Below are 27,997 nucleotides of genomic sequence, written 5' to 3' on the forward strand. Positions count from 1 at the left end.
AGCCAAGTCAGATTTATGATCGGCCCTTTAAGACTGTAATAAATGTGGTTTGACAGTAGCAGTTTATCTGTCAGTAAGCAGCTTTATGAAAAAGTCGCATGTTCTATTAAAAAGTCTCATAAGATAAGCATGGTCCTCACTGGAGTGAAATTGCGACTTTTTAAATAGTCCCAATAGCAAATCTGTCTAGAGAGTCATTTACATAAGAAAAAAGTCGCAAATTTGTGCGCAGTTTTAGCGTTTGGGACTTTTTTACTCCATTATTCTGACCTGAGCTAATGATAAATCTGGCCCATTGAGTGCCGCGGTCATCTCTTCATCTTTTTGGCTACCAGGGGCCCAGCAGGCTAGGGCCCAACACTGCTGGCACCGCCACCTTTTGGACCAACTAAGACGTTTTAGTGAGTAGTGCGGTCTTATTATGGATTTAATTAGGTTCTGGGAGTCACACCCCATCAATCTGACAGTGATTACCTATCTGAACCTGTCACCATGAAAAGTAATCTGCAGGTATTATGTTATAGAGCAGGAGGAGCTTAGCAGATTGCTATATAGATCTGTAGGAAAAGAGGCAATATAACTTCTGTTTTATACATTTAATTTCCTGCTCATTCTGGGCTTTAAAGAGGACCTTTCATCCAAAAAAAAATATTAAACTAAAGACATAGCGTTACTTACATGCCCCCGGTATTGCTTAATCATGAATTCATTTTTCTTTCTGTGCTGCCCCCCAGAATATTTCCCGCCTTTTATGCTAATGAGCCATTCGGCTCAACTGGCGGGCATGTCAATCTTCTCCCTGCCACTGAGCGCATCCAATCAGCGCGCTCCGCTCTTAGCCAGGGAGAAGACGTTCCAGTTCATCTCGAGATTCTCCGGCTCCGGATAGATGAAATCGCTCCAGTTCTCAAGAATCTCGAGAGCTGGAACGTCTTCTCCCTGGCTAAGAGCGGAGCGCACTGATTGGATGCGCTCCGTGCCAGGGAGAAGAATGATGGCACGCCCGGGAGAACTTTTAACGCCAGCCCAGTTGAGCCGGGCTCATTAGCATACAAGGCGGGAAATATTCTGGGGGGCAGCGCGGACAAACGGGGGCACAGAAAGAAAAATGAATTAATGATGAAGCAATACCGGGGGCATGTAAGTAACGCTATGTCTTTAGTTTAATTATTTTTTGGGGGTGAAAGGTCCTCTTTAAAGCCCAGGAGGCGGTCCTACAGTGATTGACAGCCTTCCCTCTAGGACTGTGTATACAGAGATAGCTGTCAATCACTGATAGGACCGCCTCCTTGACTTCAAAGCCCAGAATGAGTAGAAATTTAAATCAATTTAATACAACTTAGACTGAATCTTTTCCCACAAAACTATGTATCGATCTGCTCAGCTCCTCCTGCTCTATAACATGGTGTCAGCAGCTCCATGACACGATAAAACGCGTCAGGTTCCCTTTAATGTGAAGTTCGTAACCCCCTTTGCAGTTAAAATAGCTTCCACTCTTTATTTTTGCCCATTCATCCAGAAGATTATTTTTTTGAGAAGTGAGACACAGATGTTGGAGGAGAGGGCCTGGCTTGCATTCTCTGTTCTAGTTCATCTCAAAGGTCTTCAATGGGGTTGGTTGAGGTCACGGCTCTATGTGGGCCAGTCAAGTTCTTCCACACCAAACTTATCCAGCCATGTCTTTATGGACCTTGCTTTGTGAACTGGGGCACAGTCCTGTTGGAATAGAAAAGGACCTTCCCCAAACTGTTCCCACAATGATGGAAGCATACAGTTGTCTGAAATGGCTTGCTATGCTGAAGCATTAAAATCTCAGTTCACTGGAACTAAGAAGCCTAGGCCAACCCCTGAAAAACAACCCCATAGCATTATCTCTCCTCAACTGACACAAGCCTGTCACACAGGTAACGTTTTCCTGACATTTGACAAACCCAGAATTGTCCATCAGACTACCAAATAGAGAAGCGTCCAGTGGCAGCTAGATTTACACCACTCCATCTGACGATTACTATTGTGGAGATGTAAGGCGTGCATGCAGCTGCTCAGGCATGGAAACCTAGGACATGAAGCTCCTGGCACACCCTTTTTGTGCTATTAACCCCTTAAAGACAGGGCTTATTTTTCCTCCCCACGCACCAATAGCCATAACTTTTTTATTTTTACGTTCACATAACTATATGGGGGCTTATTTTTTGAGGGACAAGATGCATTTTTTTTTTAATGCCATCATTAAATTTACCATATCTTGTATTGGATAACGGTAATAAAAATTCTTTGTGGGGTGAAATTGAAAAGCCCCCAAAACAAAACACAATTTCGCCAAGGTTTTGACATCACGGGGTGTTCACTGTGCGCCAAAAATGACATGACATCCTTATTCTGCAGGTCAATATGATTATGGTGATACCAAATTTGTATCGATTATTTTTTTTAAAATTTTCTTTGCATTGGCATTTTCTGACAGCCATAACTTTTTTTCATATTTTGGTCTAGAGATCTGTACGAGGGCGAATCACATTTTTTTCGTTTCACCGCACAGGAAATAAATAAAAAAATATTTTAATATTTTCGGACACAGCGACATCTAATATGTTTATTTTTTTATTGGTTATATGTATATAAATGTAAAATTGGGAAAGGGGGGTCATTTAACCGCCTCCGGACCACCTAGCGCAGGATCGCGCTCCGGAGGCGGCTGTCCCAGGCAGAGTGACGCATCTATGCGTCATCTCGCGATCCTTTCTGTGAACGCGCGCACACAGGCGTGCGCGTTCACAGGATCGGAAGGTAAGAAAGTGGATCTACAGCCTGCCAGCGGCGATCGTTCGCTGGCAGGCTGTAGATGCGATTTTTTTAACCCCTAACAGGTATATTAGACGCTGTTTTGATAACAGCGTCTAATATACCTGCTACCTGGTCCACTGGTGGTCCCTTTTGCTTGGATCGACCACTAGAGGACACAGGCAGCTCTGTAAAGTAGCACCAAGCACCACACTACACCCCCCCTGTCACTTATTAACCCCTTATTAACCCCTGATCACCCCATATAGACTCCCTGATCACCCCCCCTTTCATTGATCACCCCCCAGTAAGGCTCCATTCAGACGTCCGTATGTGTTTTACGGATCCATGGATCGGATCCGCAAAACACATACGGACGTCTGAATGGAGCCTTACAGGGGGGTGATCACCCCATATAGACTCCCTGATCACCCCCCTGTCATTGATCACCCCCCTGTAAGGCTCCATTCAGACGTCCGTATGTGTTTTACGGATCCACGGATCGGATCCGCAAAACACATACGAACGTCTGAATGGAGCCTTACAGGGGGGTGATCAATGATGGGGGTGATCACCCCATATAGACTCCCTGATCACCACCCTGTCATTGATCACCCCCCTGTAAGGCTCCATTTAGACATTTTTTTGGCACAAGTTAGCGGAAATTGATTTTTTTTAGTTTTTTCTTACAAAGTCTCATATTCTACTAACTTGTGTCAAAAAATAAAATCTCACATGAACTCACCATACCCCTCACGGAATCAAATGCGTAAAATTATTTAGACATTTATATTCCAGACTTCTTCTCACGCTTTAGGGCCCCTAAAATGCCAGGGCAGTATAAATACCCCACATGTGACCCCATTTTGTAAAGAAGACACCCCAAGGTATTCGCTGAGGGGCATATTGAGTCCATGAAAGATTTAACTTTTTGTCCCAAGGGAGAAAAAAAACTAAAAAAAATCTATTTCCGCTAACTTGTGCCCAAAAGAAAATTCTTCTATGAACTCGCCATGCCCCTCATTGAATACCTTGGGGTGTCTTCTTTCCAAAATGGGGTCACATGTGGGGTATTTATACTACCCTGGCATTTTAGGGGCCCTAAAGCGTGAGAAGAAGTCTTGAATCCAAATGTCTAAAAATGCCCTCCTAAAAGGAATTTGGGCCCCTTTGCGCATGTAGGCTGCAAAAAAGTGTCACACATATGGTATTGCCGTACTCAGGAGAAGTAGGGCAATGTGTTTTGGGGTGTCATTTTACATATACCCATGCTGGGTGAGATAAATATCTTGGTCAAATGCCAACTTTGTATAAAAAAAATTGGAAAAGTTGTCTTTTGCCGAGATATTTATCTCACCCAGCATGGGTATATGTAAAATGACACCCCAAAACACATTGCCCAACTTCTGAGTACGGCGATACCACATGTGTGACACTTTTTTGCAGCCTAGGTGGGCAAAGGGGCCCACATTCCAAAGAGCACCTTTAGGATTTCACAGGCCATTTTTTACACATTTTGATTTCACAGGCCATTTTTTACACATTTTGATTTCAAACTACTTCCCACACATTAGGGCCCCTAAAATGCCAGGGCAGTATAACTACCCCACAAGTGACCCCATTTTGGAAAGAAGACCCCAAGGTTTTTTATGATGGGCATAGTGAGTTCATGGAAGTTTTTTTTTTGTCACAAGTTAGTGGAATATGAGACTTTGTAAGAAAAAAATAAAATAAAATCATCATATTCCGCTAACTTGTGACAAAAAATAACAAGTTCTATGAACTCAATATGCCAACAGCGAATACCTTAGGGTGTCTACTTTCTGAAATGGGGTCATTTGTGGGGTTTTTCTACTGTCTGGGCATTGTAGAACCTCAGGAAACATGACAGGTGCTCAGAAAGTCAGAGCTGCTTCAAAAAGAAGAAATTCACATTTTTGTACCATAGTTTGTAAACGCTATACCTTTTACCCATACCATTTTTTTTTTACCCAAACTTTTTTTTAATCTAAGACATGTAGAACAATAAATGTAGAGAAAAATTTATATATAGATGTCCCTTTTTTTAAAAAATTTTACAACTGAAAGTGAAAAATTTCATTTTTTTGCCCAAATTTTGTTAAATTTCGAATAATAACAAAAAATGTCAGCAGCAATGAAATACCACCAAATGAAAGCTCTATTAGTGAGAAGAAAAGGAGGTAAAATTCATTTGGGTGGTAAGTTGCATGACCGAGCAATAAACAGTGAAAGTAGTGTAGTGCAGAATTGTAAAAAGTGGTCTGGTCATTAAGGGTGTTTAAGCTGAGGTGGTTAAACTTTTAATATTTTGGTGTTTTATTTTTTTAAACTTTTTATTTAATAACTATTAGCCCCTCAGGGGGCTAGAACTTGGGATTTTTTGATCATTTGTGCTATTCACCCTAAAAGAGATCTATTAGGGTGAATAGGATTCAGACACACTCCCAGCTGGGCTGTCCCTTGTACACAGTGCAGCAGGGGAGCTTACCATGGCAGGCCTAGAAGGCTTTATAAGCCTCCAGGCTGCCATGGTAACCAATCAGAGCCCCGTGTTTTCACTGCGGGGACCCCAATCTGAAGCCAGGGAGAACCGCATCCCTCTGCCTGACTGCACAGATGCCGTGATCGCTGTTGAATGCGGCATCTGAGGGGTCAAATGACATGGTTCACCACAATTGCTGTTCTCCATCATTGCGGCCAGGTGCCTGCTGTATGAGCCCACTCCATGCAATTGCGGGCGCATAATGCTGTATATGTACAGCATTATGCGTTAAGGGGTTACTGGCAGAGGTGGTTTGGAGCTCTGCAGAGAATTGGCAACTTTTATGCATTATTGCTTCAGCAACTGGTGACCCCGGTCTGTAACTTTATGTGATCTGCCACTTTTGGCTTAGGCTACTTTCACACTAGCGTTTTCAATTCCGCTATTGAGATCCGTCATTGGATCTCAATAGTGGAAGAAAACGCTTTAGTTTCGTCCCTATTCGTTGCCAAAATGCATTCTATTCCGTTGTGTCCCCATCACAGACAGAAAAACGCTGCAAGCGATGTGGTGCGGACCTGACACACAAAGTAAGTCAATGGGGACGGATCCGTTTTCTCTGACACAATAGAAAACGGATCCGTACCCCATTGATTTTTAATGGTGTTCACGACGGATCCGTTGTGGCTATATAAGACAAAATACAACCGGATCCGTTCATGACGGATGCACGCGGTTGTATTATTGTAATAAAAGGGTTTTTGCATATCCATGACGGATCCGCAAAAAACGCTAGTCTGAAAGTAGCCTAAGTTGCTGTGGCTCCAAAACGCTTCCACTTTTATATCAATACCACTCACAGTTGATGGTAGAATATCCAGGAGGGAAGACATATCATGAACTACCAGGACCACGCTGAAAATCAGTCAGCTCTTTACAACGACCCATTTTTCACAAATGTTTGTAAAGGTAGAGTGCATAGCTAGGTGCTGGATTTTATACACCTGGGGCAAAGGAGACAAATGAAACACCTGAATTCAATGATTAAGAGGTATGTCCCAATACTTTTGTCCATATGATGTATCTTTATAGGGGTCCAGGGATTCCAGTTTTCTGATACTGCGTTGCAAATCCTCTACTTCACTTTACACAGGCACAGAGTTAAAGGGAATCTGTCACCACATACCTACATAGCAATTCTAACAAAATGGAGGCCACTTACTAATGTATTGTGATCGTCCATATTGCCTCCATTGCTGGCTGGATTCATTTTTCCATCACATTATATACCTTTCTTTTCCATGGTTACGACCACCCTGCAATCCAGCAGCAGTGGCTGTACTTGCACGGTATTGAAAAAAGCACCAGCCCATGTGCCCTGCCAAAGTCCCAGCCACCAGAGAGGCCAGTGCTTTTTCCTATAATGTGCAAGCACGACTACTGCTGTGCTGCTGGATTACAGGGTGGTCGTAACCATAGAAACAAGCAGCATATAGTGAGATAGAAAAATAAATCAAGCCAGCAAAGGAGGCAATACTTACAATCACAATACATTAGTAAGTTGCTTGAATTAACTTTCTCTACATGATAAATGCTATTTGCTGATGTAAGACAAGCCATTTAAACTATATGGCTGTTCAAAAAGAAAGCAGAGAATTTGGTGATCTGTAAGGTTACTTTCACACTAGCGTTTGATCGGATCCGTTCTGAACGGATCCGATCATATTAATGCAGACGGAGGCTCCGTTCAGAACGGATCCGTCTGCATTAATAACTTAGAAAAAAATCTAAGTGTGAAAGCAGCCTGAGCGGATCCGTTCAGACTTTCAATGTAAAGTCAATGGGGGACGGATCCGCTTGAAGATTGAGCCACAGGGTGACATCTTCAAGCGGATCCGTTCCCATTGACTTACATTGTAAGTCTGAACGGATCCGCTCGCCTCCGCACGGCCAGGCGGACACCCGAACGCTGCAAGCAGCGTTCAGCTGTCCGCCTGTCCGTGCGGAGGCGAGCTGAGCGGAGGCTGAACGCCGCCAGACTGATGCAGTCTGAGCGGATCCGCTCCATTCAGACTGCATCAGGGCTGGACGGAGGCGTTCGGGTCCGCTCGTGAGCTCCTTCAAACGGAGCTCACGAGCGGACCAGCGAACGCTAGTGTGAAAGGAGCCTAACACAAACACAAAGCACTCAACCTCTATAAAGATTGGGAAAACTCCATTTAAAAACCTATGCTCCAATTTGTCTACTTATTTGCAAACTGTTTAAGGGCGCACAGTTACTGTTTCAAATGGGTTATCAGAGTTCTTTATTTCTCCAAACTGCTAGGAACCTGGTAAAATAATAATAAAAAAAATCCCTTTGTGCAAAAAGGTCAAATATATGCCAGCTAGTGTGATTTCAGCTATAATTTACACCGTTTCTGGTGTCAATTACAGTAAACTTTCCAGGCCATGGGATGCCACATTACTCCAATAAGCCTGCATGAACTTCATGCCCAATTTTCGGAAGATGGTATAAAAAGGCAGAAAGCCACCATTTCGGCCACAAAATGGCACTTGCTCAAAAATTGTTTGCTTTTTTTACACCAGAAAACTGGCATCGAACCTTTGATAAATCTCCCCCAAAATGTTGACATTTTGCTGACACAGCATTTAGCTGTAACAGCCCTAGGACACTTTCTATGACCAGGGATACCTAAGCAAGGGTGTAACCAATATGGCATTCTATGTGATGTCAAAGAGGGGCTGGGGCATTCAATGTTTTATGACAATCACAATTCAAAAATGAATGCTACCATTGTACGTGTGAAGATCCCACAGATCTAATGAACAAGAGACGACACAACAAAGTGACCTTGACATGAGGCACACTGGTGAACATGAAGAAATGAGCAGTTTAATAGGAGTCAATAAGGCATGGGCTATGCCTTTGTCTTCTCACCAATGTGAGTCCTTTGATGTTTAACTAGATACGAGTTTGTAGTGAAGCACTTCCCACAGTCAGGACAAGAGAAGGGTTTTTCCCCTCTGTGACACGTCTGATGGAGAAGAAGGTAAGATCTTTGTGAAAAACTTTTGCCACAGTCCATGCATGAGTATGGTTTCTCTCCGGTGTGAATTCTCTGATGCATACACAGACTAGCGTTCCGAGCAAAGCATTTCCCACATTCCGAGCAGGAAAATGGCTTTTCCCCCGTATGGCACCTCTCATGAAGAACAAGGTAGGACTTTTGAGTAAAAGATTTCCCACAGTTTTCACATGAATATGGTTTCTCCCCTGTGTGTATGATATGATGCCTTGCCAAGTGCGAGTTGTATGCAAAACATTTTCCGCAGTCCGAACAGACATACTGTTTTTTACCCGTGTGCAACTTCTGATGTGACACCAGGTGTGACTTGCAGTTGAAGCTGTCACCGCATTCAGAACATACATATACCTGATCCCCAATGTGAGGTATAGAGTGTGTGATCATGTATGGAGGACTGGCAGAAAATGACTCATCAGAATGATGATACGCTGAATGGACATTCCGAGTGGTAGGGTGCTCCTCATCTTGCATGTTCTCTTTAGTTTCTGAATCTGGGGAGCATTAAAAAAATAGACAAACATAAGCAAGTCTATTAAAATGCACGGATTATTCCAATATAAATATTTTTCACATTTTTACTGCAACTTTTTATCTAGAACCCAGTAGTCCAACTATAATAACAAAGTGAAAACCTATGCTAATTTATTGCAAAGGAAAAAACCCTAGCGAGCTTGGCTTCCCTATGGCAGTGCTGCCAGTGTCACTCCATTGCTGTGGCAAGCAGCCCTGCTGACAGTGGGGCTGGTCGGCCTAGGAGGGAGCAGGGACGGTGGGCCAGTCAAGCTTTGCACCAGTTTCAAATGCTTTCTGTCTATGGGGTATTTAAACAGGGGACTGCTGGCCACTGTCGCCTGTGATTGACTGCCTCACACGTGTACTATTGCATATTCTCTGGATTGCTGACCTTCTGCCTGTTAGTGACCTCGTCTATGACTGCTGACTTTGCCTCCGACATTACCTCCTGGTTTTTAACCTGCTTGGTAGTTGACTCTACATTTGTCTCTCCATTGGTTTTGATGTGACACACTGGTTGTGACTTGGGCTTGTTTTCGGTTTTGTACTTTTTCTGTCTGTCGTTTCCGTTTGGTTCTGACCCAGTCTACCTCTTCATCCTCCAATTAGGTCCTGTGCACTTAGCCAGGTCAAGGACTGTCACCAAGTTAGGAGCCGCTATTTAGGCAGATCACCGAATTAGGTAGAGTTTGCAAAGCAGTAATCAAAGCAAAAGGTGGCTACTTTGAAGAACCTAGAATAGTTGTTTCACACGTTTTTGTTATGTATATAATTCCACGTGTTAATTCATAGTTTTGATGCCTTCAGTGTGAATCTACAATTTTCATAGTCATGAAAATAAAGAAAACTCTTTGAATGAGAAGGTGTGTCCAAACTTTTGGTCTGTACTGTATATCACGATATCTAGTACCCTAAAGAGGACAAAGATGTAAATGTGAGTGGTGCCAAATCAGATTCAGATTTCCCAAAAGACCGTTATTCTAGCAGTTTGAATCACCGTTTTTGTCCATGTTTTTATCCAATAAAGGCTTTCACCCTAGATGGTATATATATATATATATATATATATATATATATATATATATATATACACACACACACACACACACACACACAATGGGGGTCAAATCTCATGTTATTTAAAGAGATAAATGCATATACTGCATCTAAATAACCGAGAAGGGGGTTAAATAAAACAACTATACAATAATTGTTTATTCAAGCCCCTTGGATGAACAGTCTTGAGTTCAAATATCTGCCAAGCCTCTCTCTGCAATCGTTTTTGGTCCCAATCCTCTCCTCGAAGGTTGGACCACCTCAATGTCCATGAAATGGAGACCAGTGTAGTCCGCCCATGGTTGCTCACTATATGTTGTGCCAAGGGAGTATCTTGTGCTTCAGGTCATTAAGATGTTCACCAACTCGTCTGTGCCATTCGAGGGCGTTTTTTTCATATTCCAAATCACATCCGCAATCCGCTTTGTAAATAACCCCTTTTGTTCTGCAATTAAGAAAAGATCTAATGGGGTATTGTTTGCCTGTATTGTTACTGGTGAATGTTCGTCCCAGACGAATGACTGCACAGGCCACACAGCCACTGCAGCGAAAGCACCCCTTGATCGGTTGAAGCCAAGTAAGTGGCCTTGGGGTTGTCTCCCTGAAGTGGCTGTGTACTAATTGTTCCCTTAGGTTACGACCCCAACGATGGGCAACCTGGGGTCTTTCTGAAATCAGTTCTGTAATGTCAGGGTCCAATCTTAAAATGCCCCAAAATTTACTCAAGACAGATCTTACCTCATTGGCTGCCGAATCAAAGGTTCCTATCAGACGGATCTGTTTGTCCTCTCTTTTGTCTGCTCATGGTTCTGGATGACCCTTATATATATATATATATATATATATATATATATACAGTACAGACCAAACGTTTGGACACACCTTCTCATTCAAAGAGTTTTCTTTATTTTCATGACTATGAAAATTGTAGATTCACACTGAAGGCATCAAAACTATGAATGAACACATGTGGAATTATATACATAACAAAAAAGTGTGAAACAACTGAAAATGTCATATTCTAGGTTTTTCAAAGTACCCACCTTTTGCTTTGATTACTGCTTTGCACACTCATGGCATTCTCTTGATGAGCTTCAAGAGGTAGTCACCTAAAATGGTTTTCACTTCACGGGTGTGCCCTGTCAGGTTTAATAAGTGGGATTTCTTCCCTTATAAATGGGGTTTGGATCATCAGTTGCGTTGTGGAGAAGCCAGGTGGATACACAGCTGATGGTCCTACTGAATAGACTGTTGGAATTTGTATTATGGCAAGAAAAAAGCAGCTAAGTAAAGAAAAACGAGTGGCCATCATTACTTTAAGAAATGAAGGTCAGTCAGTCTGAAAAATTGGGAAAACTTTGAAAGTGTCCCCAAATGCAGTCACAAAAACCATCAAGCGCTACAAAGAAACTGTCTCACATGCGGACCGCCCCAGGAAAGGAAGACCAAGAGTCACCTCTGCTGCGGAGGATAAGTTCATCCGAGTCACCAGCCTCAGAAATCGCAGGTTAACAGCAGCTTAGATTAGAGATCAGGTCAATGCCACACAGAGTTCTAGCAGCAGACACATCTCTAGAACAACTGTTAAGAGGAGACTGTGTGAATCAGGCCTTCATGGTAGAATATCTGCTAGGAAACCACTGCTAAGGACAGGCAACAAGCAGAAGAGACTTGTTTGGGCTAAAGAACACAAGGAATGGACATTAGACCAGTGGAAATCTGTGCTTTGGTCTGATGAGTCCAAATTTGAAATCCTTGGTTCCAACCACCGTGAACGGATGGGGGGATATTCACATGAAAAAAATCTGAGGAGGGGGAGGAGGAGGAATAGACAGAGAGAATACTCACCCGTCTGGCGTTTTCTGCCCCCTGGCTCCAGCTGGGTCACCAGCTTTGGTGTGTTACCCCTTGGTGAGAGTAGCTACACCGGTAACAGAAGGGACTTTGGCGGAGAACGGACACGGTAACCCGAATGCTGGAGGGAGACAGAGGTTTTTACAGAAACCTCTGGTCCTCCTTGCCTTCTGGAGACCGGGAACGTGCAGCGGGCTTGCTGGACTCCCATCTCCTGGGTGGGAACGCAGGCAGCTTGGAGACTGCCCTCAGCCCAGCTAAAGGAAAGAAAAAGTGATAAAATGTTGAAGAATGAAAATTTTTTTTTTTGCAGACCCGCAAAGCAGGGAGGTCTGCCTCCTACGGACACTAGGCTAAAACTGATTAGATCAGTGTCTGCAGGAGGGGTAAATCTGAGAGGAGGAGCCAACACTTCTTTTGCTTACTGTCGCCTCCTAGTGGCAATAGCTATACCCAAGGTCAAGACTGTGTCCCCCAATGATACGGATGAGAAATTCTGTTTTCATTTTTTATTAAGGGAGATTGAGCGCAGATTGATGCAGAAAAACATGATTTTTTTATTTTATTTTAGCACAAGGCCGCAGCATAACAAAATGTCAAAGAGGGTAAAGGGTCTGAAGACTTTCCATATGCACTGTATGTCTTTGTTGAGGCCAAAGGCATTAAACCAACTGTCAACAAGAGCAACAAAGTGGGTAAGAGGAATCCCCCTCCTACTATACTAAGTCTTTCAACAAACCCGTACGTGTCAAATCCGGTTGTGATTTGGGCCTCACGTTCACCAGTTTGCCAGATCACAAAAGTCGTGACGGGCACCGTCAGTATTTCTAGTAATTAACGAAGTGGCGACTTGGCCCTCGCCCTTGGTTCTTTTGGACACGGCAGCTCCAACCCGATACCTAGTTAATCCAACGGACCTTCATCACGGTTGCACCCAGTTTGGTGCAACCTAAACAGGTGAGCAGCACATATACACCTTAAATTGAAGAACGCTGTTTCATCTTTACCTATTCACCCTATGAGCGCCTTTCTCATCCTGTGGCCACAGATTTACTGTGCCTCTTGGCATTGCCCTAGCCCATACCCCTATGCCAGCCCCCTTGTCACCCACACTGCAGAGAAAGATAAAAAATAAGGTCAGCCTTCTGGAAGAAAGTAGTGTAGATCACTGACAATTCACTGTCTGAAAATGAAGAAATTGTGCATGCCATGGAGGGACTTGTACATAGCAATATCAAAGAACAAGAAAACATGCACAGAAGACTGGACTTCGTTATTATTCTAAAATATATTATAATATTTTATTAATGATTTCAAAATGCATGACAAAAAACACAAAAGGCACGTGTTTAAAAGAACTTGAATCTATAATGAACTGGGTGGATAATACCCCTGACCCCTAATAGGGTCAGGGCACCTCCACTTGCTGATCGAAAGATTAGGTTTGCCCTACTATGGACAAAAAGTAATTATTATTACAGTACACATATGTAAAATATAAACAAAAATAAAAGAAACAATGTAAAAGCAGCTGATCCTCTGTGGTGGCCAGCACCAGCTGCCATCCTCCTGAGGGGGGGGGGGGGCTGAGGGGGTGACACAGGCCACAGCTCAGAGCCAGCTCTACTTTCAGCGCTACCATACATACAGGAGGACACAGTACTACATGAATATGAGATAAGCAGGCACACTCTTATTTGGGTACAGGTATTATTTATTGATAATTTAATATATGTGTGGTCTGGTGAAAAATTGTTGGTAGTTCCTTTTTAATAGAGGTATGTTGGAGTGGTGGTAAGTTTTTTTAGCACATTTTCCCTTAAAATATGGATATAAAAATGGTGAATAGATGTTTTGAATATATATTAAAAAAAAATGGGGAAAATTGGGAAAAAAAGCGGTTTACAGTTTTTCAGATGCAGATAAAAATCTTTCAGATGCAGATAAAAATGTAGATAAAAGATGTCTAAAAAAGGTAAATGTCCATAAAGTCTTTCATATAAAAATCACTGATCAGGATATAAATAACTGAAGATCTACAGGATGATCATCCACTGTTAGACAGGGTTGTTGTCCAGTGATGCCCCTTAGTGAAAATTAGATTGCCATTCTGTATAGGATCCCTGATGTGCCTTTTAGAGAATAACAGTTTATAACTGGTGGTAATTCTGTGGAAGAAAGTGGTGCTCTGTGCCTAGGTGCGGCGTCCCGCACTGTCCCTGGCTACAGAGATCACTTACCCTTCCCGGCGCTTGATCTCCTGGGTTCTCTGGTGATGGTCTGCTGTTCCTGGGAGGCTCCTGCGATCCAGTCCGGTTCTCCAGAGACAGCGGCGTGCCTCGTGTTACCAGGGACGCCGGGGGGCGTGGTTCGCGCGTCTGGAGGATGACGTAGATGGTCACGTGATCACGGACTCTCTCTCAAGCGCCTTCACAGTGTTCTCCCAACTCTTTCTGACAAGGTGGAGAGAGGATACGCTTGCCCTTCAGCTGTGGAAATCTTGCAACTTGGATTAAGTTACATTCGTTGTTTCATGAGCAGACAGTACTACATGCCTATTACATTTAGTGAAAGCTCCTCTAATGTATATGTTCTCTTTCTTCCTCTTCTCCATCTGGCCCAGACAGCTATGACAACTTCTTTCAGCCACGTCTTTTCTCTGCAGAGTTTGCTATACAGACAACTTTGATTCCTCACTTTTTCATCATCCTACCCATCCTGGTGCACCAACGGTGTCGGCTGTGCTCCCCAATACCCTCAAATACTTTGTTGCAGAAACAATACCATTTCCAGTTGTAATAATGTCCCCCATAGTGGCCCTAGTAGTAATATGTCGCAAAGTGGCTCCAGTAGAAGGAAAGCCCACCGGAAGTTTGTCCAGTAGTCCTAAAGCCCTCTATAGTGTCCCAGTAGTAATAAAGCTCCCAGTAGTAATAATGCCCCCCTATAGTACCACAATAACAATGCCCCTATAGTGTCCCAATATTATAATTCCCTGATATTCTGTGATAGACCCTACAGCAACAATAATGCCCCCTCTAATACCTCCTCCAGTGCCCCTAGTAATGCCTATGTATTAAAAATGCCCCCAGTCATACCTCCTATAATGTCCCCAGTAAGGCTGCCAATAATGTCTCCCAATCGTCCTAATCCTGTGGCCTGAGACCTGGCTGAGGTGGTTGCAATAATGTCACTGCTTGGTGACCCCCTGTGGTGTTCGCACACCACTTCATAGGCTTCAAGCCTAGCTTCTTGTAGCCTATGAGAGTGGAGGGTGAGGCAGGGAGCCAATGGCTCTCATGACCCGCCACAGAATTCAACTGTATCACTGTTCTAAGGATGGTGAATTTGTTTATTTCAGGAGGGCACCTGTGGCCTTCCTCAGGAGCAGTAAAACACATTCAAATAGCCCCATGTTTTATAGATGCAAAATTACCCAGAAGTCACATGAATAATAAATCATATACAAAATCTTCTATGACTGAGAACATGTTTGCCCATGTGGAAAACCAAGTTTATGCAACTTAAATGTTGCAATAGTAATCCAGGCCAAAAAGGTTGTCCCTGGTGCACCAGGTTACTCATGTTCATTGTATCTGTAACAGAGAAGGTCACTTATGTCCACCTTTCCCACTAAAAGAGTAAATTAGGCCAGAATATGCCAGTCTCTACCAGTTTCTAGTGGTGGGGTTAATGGGTAGCAGATAAGCATATACGAGGCTGACCTCCAGCTTATTCAATGTAATCAGTGTATTCATACATAACTAAAATATTCATATGTAGCTGAAATTTGTGAATATTAAAAATAACTGTTTAAACATGACTGGCAAAGAAAGCTCTGTTACAAAATGATGTGTATGATGATGATGATTGCCTAATTTTTGTATAATGTTTTCATAAAATATTTTTTTTGCAAGCAATTAGACAGAGAAGCTTATTGATCTTAGATCCAACCATATTTGTGTCTGGTTTCTCTCAGAACTATGGTGATCACTGTATATCTCTGTAAGTTCGGAACACCAGACAAAAGAAGGGCTGTACTATTTATCTACAGATTTAAAGGGGAACTACTCTAACATGTGCATTCCTACATAATAATGGCTTTCTAGTTCTTTTGATATTGCTGTGTAGGTGCCTGCCCATCTACTATATTAAGGCATGGAGGAACTTGTGTCCAGACCAGAGTTCACAGACCTCCCAGAGATCCAACAAACTGCTTGACTGATTCACAGAAAAGATATGGGGGATTCAGCCCGCACAACCCCTGGCAGGTGCAGATTGCTATGGCGAAATACAGATACAAACGCAAAAACACAAATGCAATCGCACACTGCAACCAGCACTCTGCCCTGCCTTTATGCTGGATGTTGAATGTACATGTACATTTTGGCCAAAGCGTAATAAGCCACTCACCACGTCAAGGTCGCCTTAATTAGTGGTCCCTAACACTAGTTTCTACCTGTAATGGGCCATGACAGCCACACAAAGTCCAGGGAGCGCAGGTACAGCATACATGCCAAGCACATTCTGCTTTTAACCCTGTCCGGTGCCATTACAGCTTTCATCGGATCCAGGGATGCAAGTACCAACGTGCATGCTGAGCCCACTATATACTTCTCCTGGAGCCTAATGGCTACTGGTAGGTGCTATATAAGCAGACTCAGTTTTATACTGACTTTAAAACCAGCCTCCAGGGGGCAGATTAACCGGTCAGGTGTGCATGACTGCATGGAGATCGCCACGCCTCCAATATATACTACAAAGGAAAAATATGGGGGATTCAGCCCGCACAACCCCTAGCAGGTGCAGATTGCTATGGCGAAATACAGATACAAACGCAAAAACACAAAATGCAATCGCACTCTGCAACCAGCACTCTGCCCTGCCTTTATGCTGGATGTTGAATAAGGCATTGGTGTACATTTTGGCAAAAGCGTAATAAGCCACTCACCACGTCAAGGTCGCCTTAATGAGTGGTCCCTAACACTAGTTCCTACCTGTTATGGGACATGACAGCCACACAAAGTCCAGGGAGTGTAGTGACTGATTCACAGAAAAGAGCCTGCTTGAGTTTCCAAAAGATGAGGATCCATCAAAAAGGAGTGATAACTAAAGGCCCCTTTACACTCAAAAATTTAGCAGGTGATTGTTGGGAAGGAAGCGTTCCTTCCTGACAATCATCTGCTCGCCAGTGGAGGAGACAGCTGCAGTATGGGAAGGAGCAATCTCTAATGCCATCACTTGTGCCCATACAGAACCATTGTTTGCCGGCAGCAGTGCGTGTTCAGACAGAGCGATCTGCTGCCAGCAAACAATGATTTTAGTGGCAGCACAAACGATCATATTACTTGATTAACAAATGTTCGGCCAGTGTAGAGGGCTTCCCTTTTCTCACGCAATATCGCTAATCTTCATCATTAATCTCAGAAGCATTACAATTAGTTCAAGACTGCTCATCAAGATCAAGACACAGACGCCCCTGCAGGTTGGTTTGGGCTCCATGGGCACTAGCTCTGTTAACCATAGTTGGAGCTCACAGTGCTCTATTATCATCTTTATGTTAACATCTTAGGAAACACCTTTGGTTATTCCATGGTGTCTTGCTTCTTCTTAAAGTGAAGCACCTGGAGAAGAGTAAGAAATGTAACTCTCTTCTGGAAGCTGCACACTAGTCACAATCCCCTAAAAGAACAGCGGGACAAGACCAGAAGCTTCACAAAGACTATTATATAGCATACTCCACTCCTGGAAGACTACTTAAGTGCATGACTGTGGCTGATATGTTCCTGTCAGGTATCACTAACTCCTTTGCTCCTGCAGGTAAATCAGACATGAATGTCCCTTTCACATTGCACTCTGACACTAAATTCTTCTGGCCAGGCAGGACTCTTTTGGTCTTCCAGCAAGAACTATGGGACCTTATTAGCCTGGATCTGTTGGAATTCTACAGGAAGATGGTGGGAAGGAATAATCACAATCTTGTATAAGCAGAAGAGAACAAAGGTGGAATTAAGAATATCGGTCCCATTCCTCTCTTGAATTTTGACTAAAAGATCCTGACCCTGGTACAGGCCAACCAGCTAAAAGCTAGCCTAAGAAGGATAATTCAAATGGACATAACCTTTCCCACATTGCGTACACAGTGCAGTATGAGACCAAGTGTCCGCTGCATAGGTCCATCATAAGCAGGAAAAGGCATTTCACATGGGTCATGGTAAGTGTGCTGGTAAGGGTCCATTCAGACATCCGTTATAACACTTCGTTTCCGTTCCAATTTAAATTGGAGCGTTTTTTCGGATCCATTAATTTCAATTGCCTCTGCAAAAATGCGGACACCAATCATAGTGCTGTCCTAATCACGGAATCCGTTCCGTTTTCCTATTTTCGATTATGCGGATCCTGAAAAAAAATTAAGATTGTCCTACTTTCTGTCTGTTTTTCGGGTCCGTTGTCCATTCAAGTCAATGGCTCCGCATAAATGTGGATGCCATGCACAAAACCATTTGAATGTCATCTGGTTTTGCGGATCCGTTGACAGGAAAATGGATGGAAAAAAACCTGGAATAACGGAAACACGGAGCGGATTTGGAAGCATTTTAGTTAAAAAAAACAAAAAACTGAAGGTTGTACTGAAAAAATGGATCCTCATAAAAAAGGAACGTTTATCTGGAAAGGTAAAAATACTGATGTGTGAATGGACCCTAAGTCTGCTTCTATATTAACCCAATGTACCTTGCAATATTCAGAATGGTACTGATGAACAGCTAGAAGTCTGACCCCTTTCTGATGCTTTCTCAGGGTCAGATATGCTGCCCTTTTTCACTTTTTTTTTTGTTTTCCAATGAGGTAAGAGGGTCAGCTTCTACCTTTACAACTGGAACATCCCCTGGAACATTCCAGCTAGAGGGTCTTTCACTCACTTATACAGTGGTGTTCAAAATAATAGCAGTATGTTTAAAAAAAAAAAGTGCATCAAGCTCAAAATCCTTCTAATAGCTTTTTTTTCCCATACACACAAATGCATTGGGAACACTACACATTCTATTCCAAATCAAAACAAAGAAAAACATATCACATTTGTGTTGTTCCTCTAAAAAAAATGAAGAAAAGTGAATATTAGACTGTTCCAAAAAATAGCAGTGTTTGTATTCTTCTTTACAAACTCAAACATTCACTATATAAACTGAAAAATGTTTGAAGATTTGGCTTTCCTTTGAATCACTTAACTAATATTTAGTTGTATAACCGCTGTTTCTGAGAACTGCTGTACATCTGTGTTGTATGGAGTCAACCAACTTCTGGCACCTGTGAACAGGTAGTCCAGCCCAAGATGATTGGACTACATTCCACAGTTCTTCTCTATTTCTTGGTTTTGCCTCAGAAACTGAAATTTTTTATGTCACCCCACAAGTTTTCTATTGGATTAAGATCCGGGGATTGGGCTGGCCACTCCATAACGTCAATCTTGTTGGTCTGGAACCAAGACGTTGCACGTTTACTGGTTGTTTGGGCCATTTCAAGGGCATTTCCTCTTCAGCATAAGGCAGCATAACCTCTTCAAGTATTCTGATGTATTCAAACTGATCCATGATCCCTGGTATGTGATAAATAGGAATAATATTAATTATACCACCACGCTAAGGTGGGTGTGTTGTGGTATCTGGTTACACCCAAATATAACAGATTTATTTATTAATAAATATGCGATAAACAGGCCCAACACCCTAGTATGAGAAACATCCCCATATTATGATGCTTGCGTCACCATGCTTCACTGTTTTCACTGTGTACTGTGGCTCGAATTCAGTGTTTGGGGGTCATCTGACAAACTGTCTCCGACCACTAGACCCAAAAAGAACAATCTTACTTTCATCAGTCCACAAAATGTTGCCCTATTTCTCTTTAGGCCAGTCAATGTGCTCTTTGGCAAATTGAAACCTCTTCAGCACATGTCTTTTTTTCAACAGTGGGACTTTGCGGGGGGTTCTTGTAGATAGCTTGGCTTCACATAGGCGTCTTCTAATTGTAACAGTACTCACAGGTAACTTTAGACCTTCTTTGATCTTCCTGGAGCTGATTGTTGGCTGAGTCCTTGCCATTTTGGCTATTCTTCTATCCATTCAAATTGTATTTTTTTTGCTTTCTTCCACATCTTTCAGGTTTTGGTTGCCATTTTAAAGCATTTGCGATCATTTTAGCTGAGTAGCCTATCATTTTCTGCACTTCTTTATATGTTTTCCCCTCTCCAATCAACTTTTTAATCAAGGTACACTGTTCTTCTGAACAAGGTCTGGAACGACCCCATTTCCTCAGAATTTCAGAGAGAAATGCACTGTAACTAACCAGCATGTACAACATTTGCTGCCTTCCTTCTTTAAATAAGGGCAATAAAATTTCTGCTCAAAGCACATCTCACTATTGCAACAATTTATGCGATCCCCAAGAACCACAAACAAAGGCTACCCATTCCTGGGCGACTAATAATAGCCTAACTGAAAATAGCAGGAGATTGAGGTCACATAACAGACACAACTTGCCAGTTCGGATATTGAGGCCCTATATACCAGCATCAAGCATGAGTTAGGTATAAAGGCAGTGGCTTCATTTCTTTTCACCAAAAACATGCAATTTCACGCTCACAATAAGTTAATACTCACACTTTTACGTTATCTTTTGACACGTAATTATTTTCTATTCAATGGGCAATTTTATTTACAGTTAGATGGTACCGCAATGGGTATTAAATGTGCACCAAATTATGCAAATCTTTTTTTAGGGTGGTGGGAAATCACTATTCTTTTCACGGAACAATTTGGAATATGCACTGAGCACATTTTATTTTGGGGCCGTTTTATAGATGATGTTTTGATTTTATGGGATGGCACCACAGCACTATTTCAGGAATTTGTTATGGCTCTAAACACTAACGACATAGGAATGAAATTTACTTCCGAAATACATGAGCATACTCTAACGCATCAGAACAGAGATATATCTATCGTAAACCCACCTCCACCAATAACCTGCTTCATTGGCAGAGTCCCCACCCGCTATCTCTGAGAAAGGGTATACCCATTGGACAGTATATACTGGCTCGTAGAAACTGTTCCGATGATCCTGGGTTCCTTCAGGAAAGCAATACATTACTTCAACGCTTTTCTGAAAGGGGATACCCCAAAAAAAACATTGCATAAGGCCTTTCATAGGGCCAACTCAACAAACCGTGGGGACCTCCTCTGCAATACATACAAAGCGAACACTAAAACTCAGTCGAACATTAGGTGCATTGGCACCTTTGATGCACAAAACCATAGGATTATTCAAATCCTTCAAAAACATTGGCATGTTTTAATCTCAGGGAGGTGTTGACCGTCGCTGCTATTAGTTACCGGATAGGAAAAAATCTTAAGGATCTACAGGTACAGTGGTTTTTATCAGAAAACTCCCCCTAAAATGACCTGGCTAAAATCTAATGTAGTGGGTAGTTTTCCTTGTGGTAGGTGCAGCTTTTGCCCATATATTAACACCGTCAACCCTGGGCCTGTTTTCACCTTCCTGCCCAGGCAATTCTTTGCAAATCTGACATGAGTCACTTTATGTGGTAATAGCTTTGGAACACTTTTACTTGTCCAAGCCATTCTGAGATTGTTTTCTCGTGACACCTTGTACTTCATGATAGTCATAAACTTGAGTCAATATATTTCACCTTTATTTGTGAAAAAAATGCCAAATTTACCCAAAATTTTGAAAAATTCCCATATTTTCAAATTTCAATTTCTCCATTTTGCAATAGATAGTGATACCTCATATAATAGCTATTACTTTACATTTCCCATAAGTCTATTTCATGTTTGGATCATTTTGAAAATGACATTTTTCGTTAGAAGGCTTAGAAGTTTGGAAGCAAATCTTGAAATTTTCCAGAAAATTTCTCAAACCCACTTTTTAAAAGGACCAGTTCAGGTCTGAAGTCAGTTTGTGAGGCTTACATAATAGAAACCACTCAAAAATGACCCCATTTTAGAAACTACACCTCTCAAGGTATACAAAACTGATTTTACAAATGTTGTTGACCCTTTAGGTGTTCCACAAGAATTAATGGAAAATGGATATGAAAAGAATTTCACTTTTTGGCAGATTTTACATTGTAATCAATTTTTTCCAGTAGCAAAGCAAGGGTTAACAGCCGAATAAAACTCAATATTCTTTACCCTGATTCTGCAGTTTACAGAAACACCCCACGTGGTCGTAAACTGCTGTACGGGCACACGGCAGGGTGCAGTAGGAAAGGAGCGCCATATGGTTTTTGAAAGGCAGATTTAGCTGAACTGTTTTAAAGATGCCATGTCCCATTTGAAGCCCCCGTGATGCACCCCTACAAGTAGAAACTCAAAAAAGTGACCACATTTTGGAAACTACGGGACAAGGTGCCAGTTTTATTGGTACTATTTTGGGGTACATATGATTTTTAATTGCTCTACATTACGTTTTTTGTGAGGCAAGGTAACCCAAAAATTTTGGCACTGTTTTTATTTTTTATTTCTAACAACATTCATCTGACAGGTTAGATCATGCGCTATTTTTATAGAGCAGGTTGTTACGGACGCAATTATATCAAATATGTCTACTTTCTATAATGTTTGTTTCAGTTTTACATCAGAAAGCGTTTTTGAAAAAAAAAAAATAGGTTTTTGTATCTCCATTTTCTGAACGCCCTAATTCTTTTTTTTTCTGCCAATTGACTTGTGTAGGGGCTCGTTTTTTGCATGAAGAGTTTACGTTTTTTTATTGGTACCTTTTTCTGCCGATCGACTTGTGCAGGGGCTCGTTTTTTGCAGGAAGAGTTAATGTTTTTTTATTGGTACCATTTTTGGGTACATATGATTTTTTGATCATTCATTATTACACTTTATGGGGCAAGGTGACCAAAAAATTGGTTGTTTTGGTGCAGTTTTTATTTATTCTTACAGCGTTTACCCGAGGGATTAGGTCATGTGACTTTTTTATAAAGCAGATCGTTACGGAAGTGACAATACCTAATATGTCTACTTTTTCTTATTTAAGTTTTACACAATAATAGCATTTTTTAAACCAAAATAATGATATTTTAGTGTATCCATAGTCTGAGAGCCATAGCTTTTTTATTCTTTGACCAATTGTCTTAGGTAAAAACTCATTTTTTGCAGGATGAGGTGACGATTTGATTGGTACTATTTTGGGGGGTATATGCCTTTTTGATCGCTTGGTGTTGCAATTTTTGTGATGTAAGGTGACAAAACATGCTTTTTTTTTTTTTTTTTTACAGTTTTTTTTTTACGGTGTTCACCTGAGAGGTTAGGTCATGTGATATTTTTATAGAGCTGGTTGTTACAGATGTGGCGATACCCAATATGTATATTTTTATTTATTTATTTCACTTTAGCACAATACTAGCAGTTTAAAAAAAAAAAAAATTATGATGTTTTAGTGTCTCCATATTCTGAGAGCTATAGTTTTTTTTTTTTTTTTGGGCGATTGTCTTAAGTAGGGGCTCACTTTTTGCGGGGTGAGTTGATGGTTTTATTGATACTATTTTGTGGGACATACACCTTTGTGCACGCTTTGTGTTGCACTTTTTTTTATGTAAGGTGACATAAATGGCTTTTTTTTACACCTTTTTTATTTTATCGGACATGGTGGATCATGTGATATATTTATAGAGCCGGTCATTACGGACGCGGCGATACCTAATATGTGTTTTTTTATTTTTTTTAGTAAAAAAATAAGGGGGAAGGGGCGTTTTATTTCTATTTCTATTTCTGATATTGACTTTTGGGGGTCTGATCTCCTCTGCAATGCATTACAATACATCTGTATTGTAATGAACTGCCTGTTTGTGTACTACAGTGAGTAGTACACTAACAGGTTGCCTCCTCGGCACCTGTAGAAGGCAGGTCCCGATGCCGTGCAAGGCATTGGGCAGCCTCTGCACGGCATCAGGCTGCCTTGTCACGCATCGGGTCCCCGCCACAGCAGCCCGGGTACTCGATGCGCTCACTCACCGGACACAAACCCCTTCTATGTCATGGTCAGCGTGGACTGCAGCATAGAAGGGGTTAATCCGCCGGCATCAGCTTTTACAGCGATACCGGCGGATACAGCAGGGGCCCGGCTACCAGGGACTGCCAGGCCCCTGCAGTGATCGCGCGCACCGATCCGATGCCCGCCCGATCACCTTGACGTACTATTACGTCAAATTGCGGGAACGCAGTGGTTTCCATGACCTAGTAGTAGGTTATGGGTCGGGAAGGAGTTAAAATGCATAAAGAGTTTATCAATCCTGTGGAAGAGAAAAAATATCACATCAGACAGTTTATAAACTGCCAAATTATGGGCATTATTTACATTGCCCATTGCCCCTGCCAAAAATTGTATGTAGGCAAGACGTCACAAGAATTCCAGAGACGAATATGACAACACATGAGCAGTATAAATACTAAAGTTGACAACAATTTCCAGACATGTTAGGTCTGTTCATGGTGGGGACCCCAAGTGTCTCAAATTTTGGGGGGTCTGTAAAAAGACCCTTGGAGCATGAAGAGTTGACTTGGACAAAGTCCTTCTTCAAGAAGAAACAAGGTGGATTTACCGCCTAGACGGCCTCAGCCCTAAAGGCCTTAATGAAGGATTTACATTTTCAGCATTTTTATGAACTGCCACCCGCAGTCTCTGTCCTGCATAATAAGGCTTACGTATGTTTGATTATATCTGTTGATGATCCTTTTGTGAGCTTGTAGCATGCGGAAATAAATAATGAGAAATCAATGGAATATGAAATTTATTGACAGATTCTCAATGCTGCACTGATAAATGAGTAAGGTTGGGTTGCAACATAAATTTATATTTGCAGACTGTATTACTTACCTGTCACTCTGCGTTTAGAACTGTTCGGATATTCGATGTGATGTGCTAGTCACTGCTAACCATGTTTAAATATGTCATTGATAATATGGCTTAAGCGATTTCAAGTTCTGGCCTTTCTTACACATGTAATAAATGTATACTGAGTGACGCGAGTCAGTTTTAAGTCTAAGTCCTGGCGCAGGCATAGTAGCAAGAGCTCATGCTGCAGAGTAACACTAAGTCCTGGCGCATCCTACTGGTGCGCAGGACATAATCAGACTAAGTCCCGGCGCAGGCTCAGTAGTATGAGCTCATGCCGCAGCAACACTAAGTGCACTCCCAGCCACCCTCTATAAACAACGGTCTATAATCACGCAGATATATAGCATAAATAATGAGGATCAGCTAGTTTTAACCCACAAAAATGTTGCTCACTTATAGTATTGTAATAGTTTAATAGGTTTGTTTATACCATTTTAACCATTTTATTAAAAGTAATATTTTGATATCTGGGACAAGAGAGGATATTAGGATAGCTTGTAGATATTGGATTGTTCCTTCCTAAAATAAGGGCAATAATTGCCACCTGTTTTTCAACGAATGAATGACCTCACTCATTGAACTCCACACTGCTGTTATTTTGAACATGCATAAGCAAATGGAATAATGGTCACCTTTAATATATAACTTTTAATAGTATTAGTGATAAAATAAATGCCCTAAGATAAGGTGCAGAAAAAATATATAGGAGCAGGGTGGAAATCCACCCTACTCTTGGTGAGTATACTAAAACTCTAGGGAGGGAGGGAGGAAGGGGGGGAAGGGATGCTGGGTCTCAGCCCCTAATAGCGCCCTATTGAAAGGAGCCCTATTCCCGTACTCCACAGCCTCCTAACAAAAACCCTCAGTTCTCCCTAAGCAGTGCTCTGACTGCCCAGCTTCGTCCTGACAAGGGGCAAGTGAGGGGGGAGGATTTCCCTAGACGTAATTGTTGTACACCACCACCTGCAGATACGCCACCAGGTCCCTGGAGGCGATCGCCAATGGTACACTTGACCTGTGAGGATAAGTGTCCTGAAAACAATGTATGTGTGGGTGTCAAGGTTGAACACCCCACACATATAAATTATTGATGATGCTGAGAAGCTCAATAACCATGAATGGCCCGACGCGTTTCCCTGTTGTATTACAGTTCGTCAGGGGCCCAAAGAAATGGATATCAGCAACAGTAGGGGTGACTTGTCCACCAGTTGGGACAGTTCAACAAATGACAATTAAATTGTAGACAGCAACGGTTATTAACAGCTGATATGTATCATGTTTCTTTCAAGCAACCCCCATAGTGTGGCATTATAACAACAAGCCGCAGTCACAAATGGGAGTGAAAGGAGGTACTTAGCTCGTCAGGAGTCACCGGTCAGTGGACCTGTCCCTGCGATGCAGACTGGTTCCTATTCCTACACAGTCTGTGTGCTGGATCCCGTGTGTGGCAGTGCAGCAAGAGACGCCGGCTCAGCTGCACCATTTGAGCCGGCGTCTCTTGCTGCACTGCCACACACGGGATCCAGCACACAGACTGTGTAGGAATAGGAACCAGTCTGCATCGCAGGGACAGGTCCACTGACCGGTGACTCCTGACGAGCTAAGTACCTCCTTTCACTCCCATTTGTGACTGCGGCTTGTTGTTATAATGCCACACTATGGGGGTTGCTTGAAAAAAACATGATACATATCAGCTGTTAATAACCGTTGCTGTCTACAATTTAATTGTCATTTGTTGAACTGTCCCAACTGGTGGACAAGTCACCCCTACTGTTGCTGATATCCATTTCTTTGGGCCCCTGACGAACTGTAATACAACAGGGAAACGCGTCGGGCCATTCATGGTTATTGAGCTTCTCAGCATCATCAATAATTTATATGTGTGGGGTGTTCAACCTTGACACCCACACATACATTGTTTTCAGGACACTTATCCTCACAGGTCAAGTGTACCATTGGCGATCGCCTCCAGGGACCTGGTGGCGTATCTGCAGGTGGTGGTGTACAACAATTACGTCTAGGGAAATCCTCCCCCCTCACTTGCCCCTTGTCAGGACGAAGCTGGGCAGTCAGAGCACTGCTTAGGGAGAACTGAGGGTTTTTGTTAGGAGGCTGTGGAGTACGGGAATAGGGCTCCTTTCAATAGGGCGCTATTAGGGGCTGAGACCCAGCATCCCTCCCCCCCCTTCTTCCCTCCCTCCCTAGAGTTTTAGTATACTCACCAAGAGTAGGGTGGATTTCCACCCTGCTCCTATATATTTTTTCTGCACCTTATCTTAAAATAAATGCCCTATCACTAATACTATTAAAGGTTTTATATATTAAAGGTGACCATTATTCCAAATTTGCTTACTCAATCACTAGGTACCTAAACCCCAACGGCTCATTATCTGTGTAGTATAATATTTTGAACATGCCCCTTTCAATTACCGATACAATAACACAGAATCAGCAGCATGCATGTCCTGACTGTTGGATTACTCTACTACACCTGCTAGTAAATTATTTGCCATGTAGAAATATCATTTCCACCAAAAACAGTGCTTGATCAGGTTAGTGATGTCTGACTGTAATATTTTGAACACAACTGTATAGCTCTGATATATTCCACAGCGCTTTACAGACATTATGATCACTTCCTGTCTCCAATGGAGCTCACAATCTAAGTTCTCTATTAACGTGTCTTTGGAGTGTGGGAGGAAACCGGAGCACCGGGAGGAAACCCACGCAAACACGAGAAGAACATACAAACTCCATGCAGATGTTGTCCTTGATCAGATCTGAACTGAGAACCCCAGCGCTGCAAGGCACCTGTGCTAACCACTGAGCCAGTCTCAAGACTAAATAAAAAAAGACCTGTCACCACAAAATACAATGCAATCTGCAGGCAGTATGTAACCGAGCAGGAGAAGATGTACAGATTGATATATAGTTTTGTGGGGGGAAAATAAAAAAAAAATGACAAGTTTTACTGAAAACTTTTCCCACAAAACTATACATCAATCTGCTCGGCTCATCCAGCACTATAACATGCTGCCAGTGGTGACAGGTCCTCTTTAATACTATGAAGAATTTCCACTCACCTGGACTGATAGCCATAGGAATCTCCTCCTCTTTGCAGCGCTGATCTGCCTTTATGCTCAAGGCCTTCTCACCAATCTTTGATATAACTACAACCTTCACGTCAGCCAGATCAGAAACCTAATTGCAAAATAAATAACACAATGAAAGGTATGGAACTGTCCCCTCCAGGTCAGCCACATGTCATGTAGCTATT

General features: G+C 42.2%; 1 protein-coding gene across 3 annotated transcripts in view; it reads right to left on the reverse strand.

Annotated features, from left to right (window-relative positions):
• Positions 1-7,464: 7,464 nt before the first annotated feature.
• The window catches only part of LOC122939811 (zinc finger protein OZF-like), a 38,468-nt gene continuing 17,935 nt past the window's right edge, over positions 7,465-27,997 (reverse strand). For all 3 annotated transcript variants that reach the window (XM_044295981.1, XM_044295982.1, XM_044295983.1), the window contains exons 6-7: positions 27,804-27,921; positions 7,465-8,864 (exon numbers count right to left, since the gene is read on the reverse strand). In XM_044295981.1, the coding sequence (XP_044151916.1) occupies positions 8,206-8,864; positions 27,804-27,921 (777 nt within the window). In that variant the 3' untranslated portion in view covers positions 7,465-8,205. The remainder of the gene's footprint in view (positions 8,865-27,803; positions 27,922-27,997) is intronic.

The sequence above is a fragment of the Bufo gargarizans genome, chromosome 6 (genome assembly GCF_014858855.1).
Source record: "Bufo gargarizans isolate SCDJY-AF-19 chromosome 6, ASM1485885v1, whole genome shotgun sequence".
In the NCBI taxonomy this organism is placed as follows: Eukaryota; Metazoa; Chordata; class Amphibia; order Anura; family Bufonidae; genus Bufo; species Bufo gargarizans.